The sequence below is a fragment of the Cetorhinus maximus genome, chromosome 2, assembly GCF_964194155.1.
Source record: "Cetorhinus maximus chromosome 2, sCetMax3.hap1.1, whole genome shotgun sequence".
NCBI lineage: Eukaryota > Metazoa > Chordata > Chondrichthyes > Lamniformes > Cetorhinidae > Cetorhinus > Cetorhinus maximus.
In genome coordinates this window covers 124,715,318-124,732,305 of record NC_135880.1, presented here as the reverse complement: position 1 = coordinate 124,732,305, position 16,988 = coordinate 124,715,318, and the positions used below count along the sequence as shown (strand labels likewise).

General features: G+C 41.3%; 1 protein-coding gene and 1 long non-coding RNA gene across 6 annotated transcripts in view; one reads left to right on the top strand and one right to left on the bottom strand.

The window, feature by feature from the left end:
* The window catches only part of LOC144697364 (uncharacterized), a 62,095-nt gene that overhangs the window by 30,736 nt on the left and 14,371 nt on the right, over positions 1-16,988 (bottom strand). The window lies entirely within an intron of this gene.
* carm1l (coactivator-associated arginine methyltransferase 1, like) overlaps positions 1-16,988 on the top strand; it is a 127,024-nt gene that overhangs the window by 107,519 nt on the left and 2,517 nt on the right. For both annotated transcript variants that reach the window (XM_078569346.1, XM_078569353.1), the window contains exons 9-12: positions 2,982-3,067; positions 3,821-3,910; positions 6,432-6,569; positions 8,727-8,816. In XM_078569346.1, the coding sequence (XP_078425472.1) occupies positions 2,982-3,067; positions 3,821-3,910; positions 6,432-6,569; positions 8,727-8,816 (404 nt within the window). The remainder of the gene's footprint in view (positions 1-2,981; positions 3,068-3,820; positions 3,911-6,431; positions 6,570-8,726; positions 8,817-16,988) is intronic.

Below are 16,988 nucleotides of genomic sequence, written 5' to 3'. Positions count from 1 at the left end.
CTCCCGGCTGAGGGAACCCCCCCCCCCCCCGGCCCGCACAGGGAGCGCTCAGCACTTCCTGTCGGACGTCACACTGGGCGGGCCTTAATTGGCCCACCCACTTAAAATGGCGGTGCGCCCCCAATCAGGGGCACCGATCGGAGGCGTGCCTGCCCGTGCCCGCTCCTGCACTCTCCCGACCCCCCCACAACAATGGGGGGATAATTTTTCCCATAGAAATATGGAGCAACAATGGGATGTTTTTTTAAAGAAGGAAATTACTTGTAGTTTTGGGATTGTTATGACGTGGCAGACGATGATGGCCAGGCAGGCCAACCCACAAGCGAAACTTGATCACGGTCACAACTGTTTTGCAATTTGTACTTTATTTCGAGATGTGACTACCACGATTTCAGAGATTTTTAGAAAACTAAATTAAACATTTATTAACAAAAGAAAAGATTTCAAGCAGATACATAGGTCTACAAATCATTACTGTAATAACTTCTAAAACCCCTAACTAATCTGGCTCCCAGTTACACCTCTGTTAAGGCAACAGTAAAAACAAATAGATTTAACAGGTCCAGGCAAAGCAACACAATACCTTGAACGGTGATATTTAAAGTGAGTTGTCTCAGCTTCAGTTCCTGTAGACAGCAACTTGATGCACAGAGGCTGGGGGCTTTTCACACTTGTTTTTAGATTTTAGAATTCCTTCTTCTTTGACACATAGCCTCATCTCCTTTCTCCCTTTTTAATGCAAATTCCATTGTTCTGATATGTCTTTGGAACTTTACCTTTCTCATAATATAAATCTTTTCATTGTGTTCATATTATCAATAACCTTTGGGAGAAATAAGCACATTGTTTGGCTTGGCGTCTTCTGGCTAGGTGTAACATCTTACCATCTCTTTGAAATTTAAACTAGCCTAGTTTATCTAAAAAATGCAAATTTTCCTCACACCTCACATTCTAAAACTTCAGCCATGTTTATATATTTAGCAATTCAAACCTAGCTTCTTTTTTGATGACTCAAAACCTCCAGACCAGCTGTCTCCAATTCATTAAACTACCACACACACACACACACACACATACAGACACTATCCAAACTCCACTATTAACCTACCTTTACAATAAATCATAATATTATGAGAATTATTAGATTTTCCTGACAGGGATGGCATCCACTATCCATAAAAAAAAGGTTAAAATTGAGGAAGACAACTTATAAGGAAAATAAGAATAATAACAATGAAAAATCCAAAGGAGAATATGAGAAAATGAGAGAATGGGTTAATAGTGGGATAAGGAAAGCTAAGGTAGAGTAAAAGAGAAAAATATCAAAACATAACAAACTGTAAAGTACTTTACAAGTATATTAGTGAAAAGAGAATTGTTAAAACTCAGGTGGAACCCCTTTGATGAGAGGATGATTAATTTGTAAATGATCAAACCATGGCAAGAGGTATTTCGCAATAATCTCTACTAACGAGGAGGTTATCAGATAGGAAGTGAACCTTGGCGGCTGAGAGGGAGATGAGCGACATTATGGTGGATAAAAGGAAAATATGAAGTAATTTAGTGAAGCTAAAGAAAGGCCCAAGGTCAGACTGGTTACCTCCAACAATCCTTAGGGGAGTAAAAGAAGAAATTGCCGAAGCCTTAGAAATTATTTAAGAAATTGTAGTCTCCAATTAAGGATAAAATTAGTATGTATCTAGATGAAAAAGTAATTAGAAGTAGCTGGCAAGGGACTTAAGAAGGAATAATTGTGCTTTGGCAAACCTAATTATTTGACTAAGTAACAGACATGATAGCTGGAATAAATAGAGTGGAAGTAGGGTAAAATGGACTTTAAGAAAGCCTTTGACTGGGTTCAACAAGGGTATAATTAGACAAAATTAAGCTACAATATAGTATTAGAAGGAAGATGGTAAACTGAATTTAAAAATGGTTAGAAAGGAGTATATCTGATCCACATACAGAAGGTTAGCTTTCACATGTATGCTGACCCAGCTTTATCTCTACCGACTTTACTCATCTCTTGTCGCTCCTCTTTGTTTTCAGACAGTTTTCTCCAGCTAAACTTAGGGAGGAATGAAGCCCTCATCTTTGTGATCTCAATCCCTCCCCCACCCATCAAAAAAACTCCATCCCCTCTTCCTGGCCACTATCTTAGGCTGCACCAGTTTCTTCAGAACTTCAACATCCTCTTTGATCCCATATCTTATCATTTACAAAAGGGAGTGCAATAGCAACACAAGTGATATTTTTCACTAACTAGATGCTGCCACCAAGCCAAAAAAATAAATGAGTAATGTGGTAGGTGAATTTTAGTGCCGATGTGATACTAGGTAAGTAGGCTGTACATCCCAAAGTCTGGCAGATCATGTCAAGCAGTATGTCCCTTCGGCTGTTCAGAATAGGCAGATGACTAACTGTACTCAACCAGCCCCTGCTTGAAAAACTACAAATATAATGTCTAATGTTAGATGTGCTTTGACGATTGAACAGTACTTAAGAATAATCCTGAGTGTGCTAAGAATTACACTAACAGCCAATTTAAGATTACTAATCAGGCTCGCAATGTGGCTCACTTACGCGTACTAGAAGCTACATATATCCATATGCAGGGACCTGTCCTCTGCAGGCAAAAGGAATAAGTCCAGGCATTGAGCCTTTTTTGAATAAACAAAAGCGTGAGGGACAATAGTTCCCTGGTGCATTTTCCATGGCACCGAGTCAACTTGCTAATCAATCAATACCCCCTTCTCATGCAATATAAATGTTGGCATTCTCGCCTCTACCCTGATGAGTGCAAGATGAAAAGTTTTGACAGCATGTCTCTTTTTTTCAGCAACACAAGAGTTAGATTGCTGCATTTCACATATTACTTTATGGACTTCAAAAGTAGACTGTACATTATCAGGTTCTTACAAAGATTTGAACAAAATGTTTTCAAGCCACCAGCATAACCAATTTGACATTTCCTACTTTAGGATACCTTTGATGTCGTCATTTTGATGGCACGGTCTGTCAAGTACACTGTGAATTTTCTGCAATCCAAAGAAGATGACTTGTATAGGTGAGTGGTGCTGCAGTTGAAATTCTAACTTGCTCTGCAACAATTGTTGAAATTAATTCTGTGTGTAGCTAGAGCTGAGGTGTGACATACACAAGATAATAAAAGTCTGAGAGTGAGTCACCATGATATCAGCGACAGTGATGAATTTGTCATCATCTTGATAAAGGACATCAATGATGCACATCAGGGGCTTTCTACATTTTTCACCCAGTATTAGAATTTACCGTTAGATGCAACTTGGTGCTCCTTTTCCTTTGCCCTCACATTCTGAAGAGCAGCATGTCATTGCACCATTTGAATTTTTCGTTTCCCATATCAGTCAGTGGTGAGATTTCCAGTTCAATGCCAGTTATAAGCATTCGTGCAATGCGAACCTATGCTTACCAGGAGCTGGTTTCAAAAGCTGCATTTTCAGAGAGAAAGCAGATGTTAGAGGTTATTTTTGAAATACACTTGGTGGAAAGCTTTGGTCGCTGATTGCACCTGTTGAAAATTCGTGCATGAGCTGCAGAAGTCTTTCTAATCGTTAGTTAAATAGACAGAAAATTTGTACGCATCACACACCTAAATTTCCGATATTTGCTCAAAGTAGACAAGACCACCAACAATAAGGGTGAAGCTGGAAAATTACTGGTATTTGTATTCTCATTCTGCGCTTTAGTCAAAGCCAGCAATTTTCCACCTGCATTTCTTAAGGTAGTCATAGCGTTTTGTTCCAGTGACTAGTAATGGTTTTTACATTTATTCTTGTAGAATGGAGATCCCCTTTGTCTTCCGCATTCTTCAGTCTGGACTTGTCCATGGCTTGGCATTTTGGTTTGATGTGGCATTTGTGGGTTCACAGTAAGTGTATTTGCTTCTCATAGTGTCCCATTTTACTCCCTAAGGAGTTTGCATTTTTGTTAATTTCATTAAGTTTCTGCTTTAGGAATTTAATTGAATCCACGCCCCCCCCTAGAAATGCATTTTGCCATTTTTCAGGGTTTTACTAGTTGCTATGTTGGACCGTTTCTTTTCAATTTATTATTTGCAGGAGGACCTTAAAGTCTCTTCTCCCAAATAACAACAATGCCTTGTATTTATATGGTACCTTCAGAAAACCATCCCAAGGTGCTTTGCAGATGTAGTCAGACAAAGATGGATGTGAGAAAAAGATGATATTAGAAGGAGTGACCAAAACATTCTCAAAAGAGGTAGGTTTTAAGGAAAACGTTAAAGGAGGAGGACACAGAGGGGTTTAGCAAGGGACTTCCAATGTGGGCCTTAGGCAGCTAATGGCCAATGATAGGGCAAAGGTGTGGGGTTGACGAGGAGCAGAGGATTTGGGGTAGTGGGGGAATACAAAGTCCTGAGTCAAAGGGACATGAGTTCAAAGAAGAACATTAGGAGCAGGAAGGGATAACAGAATTAAGAAGGGCATGGCCTGGAAGGGATATTGAGGAACCAGCAAGGACGGGAGTGATGAAAAAGCAGGACTGGTGTGAAATAGAACATAGGCTGTAGAGTTTTGTATGAGCTGTCATTTATGGAGGGTGGGCAATGAAGAGAGGCTAGAAAAACATTTGAATAGTCGTGGTTGGGGGGGAACAAGGCATGGATGAGGTTTCAGCAGCATCAGTGGGGCAGAAGTGGGTGATGTTACAGAGTTGGAAGTAACAGTCTTCATGATGGAGGGTGTATAGGGTCTGAAACTCAGTTCAGGCTAGATGAACCTGAGAAAATGGTAAAGAAGAGGGATGCACTCAATGGAAGTAAGCATATGGTATTTGTGGCTGGGCTGAATATGCTGGCTTCTGTATATTACTGAATATTAAACAAGCAATCTTAACATAGAGGCAGTGGAGAGGTCGAGAGAGACTCTAGAGAGATAGTGTTGTTGATGTTTGTATGGACCTAATGTCTGTACAATGTTGAATTGGGCAGCATCTAGATGAAGAGGAGTGAACCAAGGACAGATCTTTGGTGGACTCAGAAAGTATGGTGGGAGATTGGGGCAAGAAGAGAAGCCATGACTGGAGATGCTCTGGGTACGATCATATCGGTAATTGTGGAACCAAGCAAGGGAAATCCTACTGAGCTGATCAATAGACGGAACTGTTGGATAAGAATGCTGTGGCCAACCATGGCTGAGGAGCAGGAAGAGCGATTAAACCACCATCACAAAGGATGTTACTTGTGACTTTTATTAGGGCCATTTTGGCATTGTGGCAGTGACAAAATCATGATTACAGAAATTCAAACATGGAGTTGCAGGAAAGATGACCACAAGTTTGGGAGATGACAATGCTTTCAAGAACTTTGAACAGTGCAATCACCTGTGTTACTGGTGTGGTAAAATCCTCCCTTTCATCTATGTTCATTAATGCTAGACTTGACCTGGAGTAGAATGCTTACTTTTTAATTTGACTGTCCCCATCCTTTTCATTAATGACAGTAATAAGGCAGTGACTGCACACTTCAAAAGTACTTAATTGACTGTAAGGCACTTGGGATTTCCTGAGGTCATGAAAGGCAATATATAAATGTATGTATTTTTCTTTTCAACAAGCATATTTTTTTTGGCATCGTTGCTGATTTTTTAAAACGATATTTTTGCTAAAATCAGCAGAGGGAATAATATACCCAAAGAACTCCTTAGACAGCGCCTTCCAAACACACAACCACTGCCATCTCGAAGGACAAGGGCAGCAGATACTTGGGAACACCACCACCTGCGAGTTCCCCTCCAAGCCACACACCATCCTGACTTGGAAACATGTCGCTGTTCCTTCACTGTCACAGGGTCAAAATCCTGGAACTCCCTCCCTAATGGCACTGTGGGTGTACCTAAACCACATGAACTGCAGCAGTTCAAGAAGGCAGCTCACCACCGCCTTCTCAAGGGCAATTAGGAATGGGCAATAAATGCTGGCCTAGCCAGCGACACCCACATCCCTTGAACGAATATATATATTTTTTTAAATTGATGAACCTGGAATCCAGAGGGACAGAGACAATTCCTCTTTCAACACTTTTCTCTCAAATTTCTCTCACTTCTGTCAGCTCAACTCTCATGTCCCTCTCTCATCATTTATCTCTCTTTTTCTACTGTTTTTTTCCTCTCTCTTTCTCTCACTCTCCATCATGGGAAGTTACAACACAGGACATCATACAGCAAAACAAAGATTCAAGTGCTACCTCCTTTACTGGACTTGTCCACTTTTATGTTCCTGTCTGTTCCACACAGCCTTTTATATTATTTCTCATAGAACTTGTTCTCTTGGTTTTTCAGCTAACTCTCTGAGCAGTGTATCAAATCAGAAATCTTTAATGTTTGAAATTGCAGTTTAACAAAATATGAAATCATAAAACCTTCCCTTTTCAGGAAAACAGTCTGGCTGTCAACATCCCCTGCTGAACCCCTCACACACTGGTACCAGGTGCGCTGCCTCCTACAGACTCCACTGTTTGCCAAAGAAGGTGAAACATTCTCAGGGAAAGTCTTACTAGTGGCCAATAAACGGTAAGAATTAAAATATACTGATCTGTAAATGATCCAGTAAAATAATTTTCCTACTTGGTATGGACATAACAAGTACCATAAGCTGAACAGATAATAAGTTTGTAAAAAATAGGCGTGTTAACCAGTAAAACAGAGGCAAAGTGAACTGCAATCAGCTTGAAAGTTTGGAGACTAAAAAATGGATGATCGGCAAATGAAAATTGGGGTGGTTCGATGGGGGTGGGGGAGTCACTTTGGCCAGCCCATTGACACCCAAGTCTTGCCTTATGCAATTTTTAGGCAGGCCTGTAAATGGAAAATCATCCCACCCACCTGTCACTGGCTGCTTTAACTATACAAATTGTCCTTTGTTTGTTGCGGGATTTTCAAATACAAATGATGTGACAACCTTTGACCCAAAAGCAATGCAGTAAGGAAAGCTTGTAATTCCTTTAAAATGTCTATGGAATCTGCAGTTGTTTTAATGAATGTTTTACAAGAGTTTTTAAGAGTTTGTATCAAATGTAAAGGGGTCAATTGTAATTTTCATGAATAATAAGAAATACTGGTCCATGTGACCTTGCAACCCTTGACCTGGAAGCGGTATCAATAGGAAGGAAGTTAAGATATGAAAGCTTGTGTGGTGTGCCTGCAGATACAAAGGAGAGCTGCAGGCAGAAGGTGATCTGCACACACTGCAGGAGCTCTTAGAGGCACTGTGCGAGCAGGCTAAAAAGATCTAAAACCTTGAAGGTTGTGAAGTAGCTCAAAGATGCTAGAGCTGGTTGTTTTACCAGAAATGGCCAAACCGTGAACCAGGTGTTATTGGTTGGTAGAATCACAGAATTGTTATGGCGCAAAAGGAGGCCATTCAGCCCATCATGTTTGCACCAGTTCTCCAAATGAGCATTATGACTCAGTGCCATTCTCCTGCCTTTTCCCCATAACCTTGCACGTTGTTTCTATTTAAATAATCTAATGCCCTCCTGAATGCCTCGATTGAACCTGCTTCCACCACACTTCCAGGCAGTGCATTCCAGACCCAAACCACACGCTTTGTGAAAAAGTTTTTTTTCACATCGCATCTGCTTCTTTTGCAAATCGCTTTAAATATGTGCCCTCTCATTCTCAATCCTCTTAAGAGCAGGAACAGTTTCTCCCTATCTACTCTGTCTAGACCCCTTATGATTTAGAACACCTCTACCTAATCTCCTCTTAGCCTTCTCTCCAAGGAAAACAATCCCAACTTCTCCAACCTATCTTCATAACTGAAGTTTCTCATCCCTGGAAACATTTTTGTAAATCTCTTCTGCACTCTCTCCAATGCGTTCACACCCTTCCTAAAATGTGATGCCCAGAACTGTACACAATACTTCAGCTGAGGTCTAACTTGTGTCCTATAGAAGTTCTTCACAACTTCCCCACACCTGTGTTCAACACCCCCACCAATAAAACCCAGGATACTGCACGCTCCATCAACTGTTCTCTCCACCTGTTCCGCCACCCCCAATGACCCACACACAAGCCCAGGTCCACCATACCCTCCATTCTACATTGTATTGTACATTGTATTGTATTCCGGCTCTCCTTTGTATCTGCAGGCACACCACACAGCTTTCATTTCTTAACTTCCTTCCTACTGATACTGCTTCCAGGTCAAGGGTTGCAAGGTCACATGGACCAGTATTTCTTATTATTCAACATGTGTTGTATTGCATTGTTCCTCCCGCCAAAATGAACCACCTCACACCTGTCCACACCGATCTCCATCCACCACCTATTTACCTACCCCGCCAATCTGTCCACGTCCCCCCGAAGTCCCACACCATCCTCTCTTTGAAACATTTTTAACTAAGAAGATGCATTTTCCTTCCATCTACCCATTGAAGCAGAGATCAGAATGGTAGGAATTGCATCAGTATTTCATCTTTTTTAATGCTAGCTGAGTGAAAATTAATCTGTCAAAGAATTTCCCATTGGAAGGTGGAAATGGGCGGAAATAACTTTGTGGGATGAAACTGCATCAGTATATTGTAGTCTCAGTCAAAATAGCATTTAGGAAGCAATTTGTCCACAACTTTCCCAGCTGCAATAAAAACCTGTTGCCTGAATCTTTGATCAAAGATGATGACAAGTGAGTTTACTTTACTTGTGTTTCCTTCTGCTTTCATATCACAGACAAAGCTATGATATTCACATTATGGCTATGGTGGACCAAACTGGCTTCAAGTCTGGAAACCTGCTAGACTTAAAGAATCCTTTCTTTAGGTAAGCCTTTCAATTTTGTTTCATAAAATACTAGAATTCATCATTACATTATTCCTTAGAAGAATGTGAAAGTAGCATGGCTTGCGAATATTTTGAACATAGAGTATTAGTTAAGTGTATACAGTAATTCAGTGATGCTTGCTACATAATATAAACTTTAAACTTCATGGATTTTTGGATTCGAAGTTGATAATGTGAATTGGCTCAGTATACACTCAAATGTGCAAACATATTAATCATTACCTATTTTCTTCTCCCTTACTTGCTTTTCATAACTAATTTTTACATTCCTATGCATTACCATACACTCTGAACTGGGAGGCAGGCAATAAACATGTCCAGGCCTCTGCCAACTGCCCCTTTGTATGAATGTCATAAATTGTCATAAATTTATCGTTCCCCTCATATTTTCTTCCCCATCTCACCTCTGTGGGGAAATTTTTGTCTCCCCTGAGCATTTACCCTACATTGTTGCTGTGATTGGATATTTTCTATATGGAAATTGTACCTGTCAGCCCTTTTTCAAAGACACCTGATGTAATGCACTGTGACTCTGACTGTCATTAAAACAAAAGCATTGTGAATAATTGAAGTGTTGCACTTCCCACCTGAATGGCTTGATGTTTCAAAAAGGTTTAATATTTTTTGGAATTTGGAAACTGCTCCTAGGAAACGCAAATGCAAGGCTTATATTTTTTAAACATAAACTTAAAATTAAAATATTTGATTCAAATTGCATTATATAAGCATAGTGAAAATTACTGAGGAAACATATAAAGAGCAAGACATGAGGGGAAGGTGGTGAAAGTTACCTAGATAAGAGTTCTGTATGGATGCACATAGCATAAGAATGCATGTAGCATAAGTAATAAAACAAGTGAGTTGGAAGCACAAATTCACCTTAAAAGATACAATGATGTAGCCATTACAGAGAAATTTCTACAACTTGACCTTGGGAGTTAAATATTCCAAGCTATTGTATCTTTAGAAAAGATGGGGAAGTTGGGAAAGGAGTGTTAGTAGCAGTATTGGAATCTGGTAGGCAGTGTTTCCCAGGGATTTGTACTGGGATACAACTTTTCACCAAATATATTCATGATTTGGATAAAGGAAGAGAGTTGTATATCCAGGATTGAAGATGCCAGTAAGAAGGGGGCACAGTAGGTTGTGTGGGTAGGAAGTTACAAAGAGACATAGATAAACTAAGTGAGTAGTCGAAGCTGTGGCAGAAGGCATTCAATTGTGGGGAAGTATGACATCTACTTTGGATGCACTCAAGTTAAACTGGAATATTTTCTTAATAGTTTGATACTGGGAATTGAGAGGAGTAAAGGGATTTAGATGTGCATTTACACCAGGCTTGTCCAACTAGCAGCCCGTGTGCCGGATTGTGGCCCCCGAAGCCATTCTATGTGCACCCCAGAGTTAGTTTTCAAAGTGCCAGTCACACAGGTATATTGAGTGGAAGATTCTGCAAGGGGCTGCTGATCCAATCACAGGCCACTCCTCTCCCATGCAGGAGAGAAAAAGTCTGTGATTGGAGGAGCAGAGAACACCAGCAATCATGGGTTTGCTGGGGAGAAAGAGGTTTTTTTTGGGGTGGGGAGAAACCAGAGTACCAGACCATGGAGGTGGACTGGGGCGTGCGTGCGGGGACCACAGTGCCATGGACCAAGGTGGCACAAGAGCGCCATGGTCCAGGGGAGGGCAAGGGGGAATAAGGGTGTCAGGGCCCGTAGGTAGGTGGGGGGAAACAAGATTTCTGGGGCCCAGGGGTGGACCAGAGTGCTGGGGCCCGGGGAAAGACCTGAGAGCCAGGCCTGCGGGCTGGTGCGAGTACTGGGGCCTGGGGGTGGACGAGGCTGCTGAGGCTTGGGGGCAGATGGGTGAGTGTGTGTGTGTGGGAGTGAGAGAGTGAGCGTTGAAAGAATGGATGGTATTTTTAAAAATAGTTTTGGATAATATTGTGTTAGAAGGCTATATGTGTGTATGTGTGTGTGTGTGTGTGTGTGTGATTTAATTAAACTGGCCAGAGATTAATAGGAGACAGGTTTTCTGGGAGGTTTAAAATATGAAAAGGATAGAGATATTAGGTCTAAGGTACAAGTAAATACGTTGGGTTAACATTTGTATTTTTAGATAAGTTGAGAGTTTGAATATCAAAGGGAAGTCAGAGGCGCCAAGAAACATGATTGTATCTTTCAGGAGTTTCATAGGTAAACGGAAGTGGGGATATTATATTCTATTGACCCAAAAGCAAAGACAAAATAGAGACATGAAAGATTTTATATTTGGAAGGCTTTGAGTTTCAGAGGTGTGAGAACAACCGAACCTGAGATGAAAGGGAAAAAATATATTTTAGAGTTACTGTAGCTGTGAGCTATAGTTGTTGGGCTGGAGCTGAGCTGAGAGCTGGTAGCTCTGGGCTGGGAGAAGATGCAATTTGAATCAGCCATCCAGTCAAGCCAGAAAAGTCTTGGGCTGCAATAAACAGTTTTATTCTGAAGTTTAGATTTTCACAACAGTGTGCAAGAACATTATAGGTCATGTGGTGGCTTTATTGAAGCTACAGCAGTTTGCCTTGAGTAATATTACTGGATTTTTATAGTTAAACATCTATAAGGGAGTGTTGCCTGGAAGGTTTAAAACAGCGAGAGGTGAGCCGGAATTTTCACAGTTTAAAACAGCGAGAGAAGAGCTGAAGGTTTTCACAGTTTAAAACAGTGAGACGAGAGCTGGGAGTACACGGAGGTCATACCGGCATGAGAAGGGCAGCAGCGGCAGAAGATAAAAGCTGGCAGCAGAAAGCCCCTTTAACCTGTTTCTGCCTGTAAGGACTGAAGTGTGACGTCACAGGAAAACAGGTAGGTGACTGGTGGGTATCTCTTCCCTGTCTCTTTTGATTGGCCAAGTGGTTTAAATCAGGAGATATTATTACAGCCAAAGAGTACAGTTAAGAAATTCACTTTTAAAATATTTAACATCCAAATTAATTAATTAAATAGATAGAGATGGCTGGGCAGGTGATGTGTTGCAGCTGTAGTATGTGGGAGTTGGTGGACACTGGTGCGATCCACGGTGACCACATCTGCAGCAAGTGTTGGCTACTCGAGGAACTTCGGCTCAGAGTTGATGAACTGGAGTCCGAGCTGTGGACATTGCGATATGTCAGGGAGGGGGAGAGTTACTTGGATACTGTTTCATGAGGCAGACATCAAATTTGGTCTGTGGTCAGGGTCAGGAGGGTGTGACTGCGAGTGAGGCAGGTATGGGGATCCAGAATTTAGCTTTGGAGGAGCCTCAGCCAGTACCCTTGTCCAATAGGTACGAGGCTCTTGCTTCCGGTGTGGACAAGGGCATAGACTCCAGGGGGGATGAGCGAACTGACCACAGCACCGTGGTACAGCGCGCCATTCAAGTAGGTGGAGAAAAAAGAAATGTAGCAGTAATAGGGGGTAGCATAGATAGGGGAATAGATACTGTTCTCTGCAGCAAAGACAGAGAGTCCCGAAGGCTGTGTTGCCTACCTGGTGCCAAGGTAAAGGACATCTCTTCAGGGCTGAAGAGGAACTTGGAGTGGGAAGGGAATGATCTAGTTGTCGCGGTCCACGTAGGTACCAACGACGCAGCAGAACCTCTTTCCTAGTCCTATCTGAGGGACTACGAGTAGCCCAGGACTAAATTAAAAAGCAGAACCACAAAGGTAATAATCTCCAGATTACCACCTGAGCCACGTGCAAATTGGCATAGGGTAAATAAGATTAGAGAGGTAAATGCGTGGCTCAAAGATTGATGTGGGAGAAATGGGTTCCGATTCATGGGGCACTGGCACCAGTAGTGGGGAAGGAGAGAGAGCTGTTCCGTTTGGGTGGGCTTCATTTGAACTAAACTGGGACCAATGTCCTGGCGAATCGTATAACAAAGGTTGTAGATAGGGTTTCAAATTAATTAGTGGGGAGGAGGGTTTAATTGAAGGGAAGTTTAGAAAATCAAAAATAATCAACAGAGCAGGGTAGTGAAGAGGCGAACTATAATCAAAGTGTGACAGGAAGGGGCAGAAAATATAAGCAGAAGAGTGCAGCAGAATTTAGAACTAGAATGAGTAATAATGGTTAAAAAGTCAAAGCTTAAGGCTCTTTATCTGAATATACGCAGCATTTGTAACAAGATAGATGAGTTGATGGCACAAGTAGAAATAAATAGATATGACTTGATAGCTATTACAGAGGGTGACCAAGACTGGGAACTCAATATTCAAGGGTGTTCAACATTCCAGAAAAATAGGCAAAAAGGAAAAGGAGGTGGGGTAGCTTTGTTAATAAAGGAAGGTATCAGCGCAGTGGTGAATAATTATATAGATGAAATAGATTGTGATGTGGAATCAGTTTGGGTGGAAATAAGGAATAGCAAGAGGAAGAAGTCATGGGTGGGAGTCATCTATAGGCCCCTGAAGAATTGCCGCACTGTAGGACAAAGTATAAATCGGGAAGTAATGGAGGTGTGTAAGAAGGGCGCTACATTGTCATGGGTGATTTTAATCTGCATATTGACTGGACAAATCAGATTGGCAGGGCTAACATTGAAGACGAATTTGTACAGTGCATTAGGGATTATTTCTTAGAACAATGCTTTGCAGAACCTAGTAGGAACAGGCTATTTTAGATCTAGTAATATGTAATAAGGTAGGATTAATAAGAGATCTCATAGTTCAGGATCCTCTAGGGGGTAACGATCGCAACATGGTAGAATTTCAAATTCAGTTTGATGGTGAGCAACTCTGATCTCAAACCAGTGTCCTCAACTTAAATAAGGGCAATTACAGGGGTATGAAGAAAGAGTTGTCTAAAGCAGGCTGGGAAAATAGACTAAGGGGAAGTGGCAGACATTTAAGCAGATATTTCATAATGCTCAGAAAAAATTTATCCCGGTTAAAAAGAAGGATTCGATGAGAAGGATGAAGCACCCGTGGTCAAGGAGAGTATCCAATCAAAAACTAAGGATACAAAGTGGCGAAAACTAATGGTAGGCCAGAGGATTGGGAATGTTTTAGGAACAAGCAGCGGATGACTAAAAAGCTAATAAAGAGGGAAAAAATTGATTAAGAAAGTAAATTGGCAAAAATTACATAAACAAACAACAAGAGCTTCTACGGGTATATAAAAAGAGAATAGCTAAAGTGAGCATGGGTCCCTTGGAGGATATGACTGGAGAATTGATAACAGAGAACATGGAAATGGCGGATAATTTAAATCAATATTTTGCATCGGTCTTCACGGTGGAGGACACAATAAACATTCCAAAGATATCAGATAAGCAAGGAGCTAATGGAAGGAAAGATCTTGCAACAGTCTCTATCACGAGGGACAAAGTATTTGAGAAACTAATGGGACTAAAGGCAGACAAGTCGCCAAGACCTGATGGCCGGCATCCAAGGGTTTTAAAGGAAGTGGCTGCAGAGATAGTGGAGGCATTGGTCGAAATATTCCAGAACTGGATTCCAGGAGGGTCCCAGCAGATTGGATAACCGCTAATGTGACACCCCTGTTCAGCAAGGGAGGGAGACAACGAGCAGGAAACTATAGTCCTGTCAGCCTAACATCTGTTGTTGGGAAAATGCTAGAGTCCATTATTAAGGAAGAAATAGCAGGACATTTAGAAAAGCTTAACGCAATCAGAGTCAACATGGTTTTGTGAAAGGGAAATCATGTTTGACAAATTTGCTAGAGTTCCTTGAGGATATAACAAGCAGAGTTGATAAAGGGGAACCGGTCGATATAGTGAATTTGGATTTCCAGAAGGCATTTTATTAAGGTGCCACATAAAAGGTTATTGCACAAGATAGGAGCTCACAGTTTTGGGGGTAATGTATTAGTATGGATTGAGGACCAGTTAACACACCGAAGACAGAGAGTCGGGATTAATGGGTCTTTTTCAGGTTCGAAGGACGTAACTAGTGGAGTGCCAGAAGGATCAGTCCTAGGGCCTCAATTATTTACTAACTATATTAATAACTTGGAAGAGGGGGCAGAGTGTAATGTATCCAAATTTTCTGACAATACAAAAATAGGTGATGAGGGCATAAGGAATCTGCAAGGGGATGTAGACAGTGAGTAGACAAAAACTTGGCTGGGTGAAGTTTAATGTAGGAAAGTGTAGGTCATGCGCACTTCTTCTCTCAGAGGGTAGTGAATGTCTGGAATTCTCTACCTCAGAGAGTTGTGGAGGCCAGATCACAAAGTATTTAAAGAGAAGGTAGACAGGTTTTTGAAATATTGGGGAGTTGAGGGCAATGAGGAGCTGGCACGAAAGAGATGAGGCTGGGGCAGATCAGCCATGATCGTATTGAACGGTGGGGCAGGCTTGAGGGGCTGAATGGCCTACTCCTGCTCCTATTTCTTAGTTCTTATGTGTTTATTTGTGGGTCTGACCATGCAGAGTCTTTTTGGGGGAATGTTTTGTAAGACTAAATTTAACTGTGTAACTGCAATTTTGTGTGCTTAAATTTTCTTTTATTCTTGTGAATAAAACTTTTACTTTTAGTTTTAAAATCCCAAGAGTGTTACTGGACTTCTTGCTGCTAAGATCAGCATGTCTTCTTCTCATTTTCAGAATACAAAAAAAAGTCTATGGCCCGTAAGCCAGCTTTCCCTCTGGGATTTGGTTTGCACAGCAATTAACATCGACTGTGGTCATAACTGTGTGTGTGTATGGAAGTGAGAAAGCAAGTGTGTGTAGAGTGAGAAATGTATGTGTGCACATTTGCATGTGTGGGAGTGAGTGTGAGAGTGAATATGTGTGTGGGAGTGTGTGTCTGCCTTACTCCCAGTGTCAGGTTTCTCACTCACTCTCAGCACCTCACACCAACGCATGCACACACCCACTCACAGGGCGGGATTTTCCACACCCACCCACCCACCCGCCCGCCACGATCTTCCGGTCCTGCTGCAAGTCAGGGGACTTCTGGCTGGGTCACCAGCTCATCCGCAGCGGGTCCCGCCCACAACGGGGCCGGAAAATCCCGGCCACAGTGTGTGAGGGTGAGTGAGTGACCACCCTGAGACTGGGAGTGAACCTGGCACATACACTCTGGCCCTCTCACGCTGTGGTCATTTTTATTAATTACTCTTTTTTAACAACAGTTTGTTGCTATGACATAGTGTAATTTTTGCTCAGCAATAATTTCTTTTCTTAATGCATCCACGTTTTTTCAAATTCAGTTTAATGTTGTGCCAAACCTTATCTTTCCAATATTTGTTCATCATCCCCTTGAGTGAAAACAAAATGGAAATGTGGCCCTCACAAAAAAGGTTGGACAAGCCTGATTTACACTAATCAGTAAAAGCAAGATGAGGGGTACAAAAAATAATAAGAAAGGCTAAAGGAATGTTGGCCTTTATCTTAAGGAGTTTGCAATTAAAAAGTGAGGAAGTGTAAAAAGACTTGACCAGATTCTATCTGGAATACTGCATTCGGTTTTTTGAGTGCCTAATCTCAGGAAGGACATATTGACCATGGGAGGGATAAATGAGGATATAACAAGCAGTGATGGAATCACCAGCCTGATACAGGGGTTAAATGGTTAAATTATGAAGACCGGTTGCATAAACCTGCCTTGTAGTCCCTTGAGCTTAGAATGTCAAGGGGTGATCTAACAGAGTTGTTTAAAAGCATAAAGGGATTTGATAGTGTAGATAGATATGAGGTGCTATTTCCACTGCTGAAGAATCCAGAACAAGAGGACATAACATTAAAATTAGAACTAGGCTATTTAGGAGTGAAATTAGGAAAAACTTTTTCACATAAAGGGTTGTGGAAATCTGGAATTGGTTGACCCAAAAAGCTGTATATACTGATAATGTCAAGACTGAATCATAGGTTTTTGTTAGTTAAAGGTATCAAAGGCTATGGAGAAAAGGTACGTAACTATATTTGAAGTACATATCAGCCGTGATCTAATTGAATGGTGGAACAGAGGGGATTTTATTTATATATACATATTGAACAGATAGAAGATTTGTATGAATTATTTCATGTTTAATAGATGTTTAGTAACTCAGTGCATTCTTCTATCAAGATCATTGGAAAAGAATATCAGTAGTGCATTATGCGGTTTCCTTTCTTTCCCCATGGCATTTTCTGTAAAACAAAAACAGAAAATGCTGGGGCAGGATC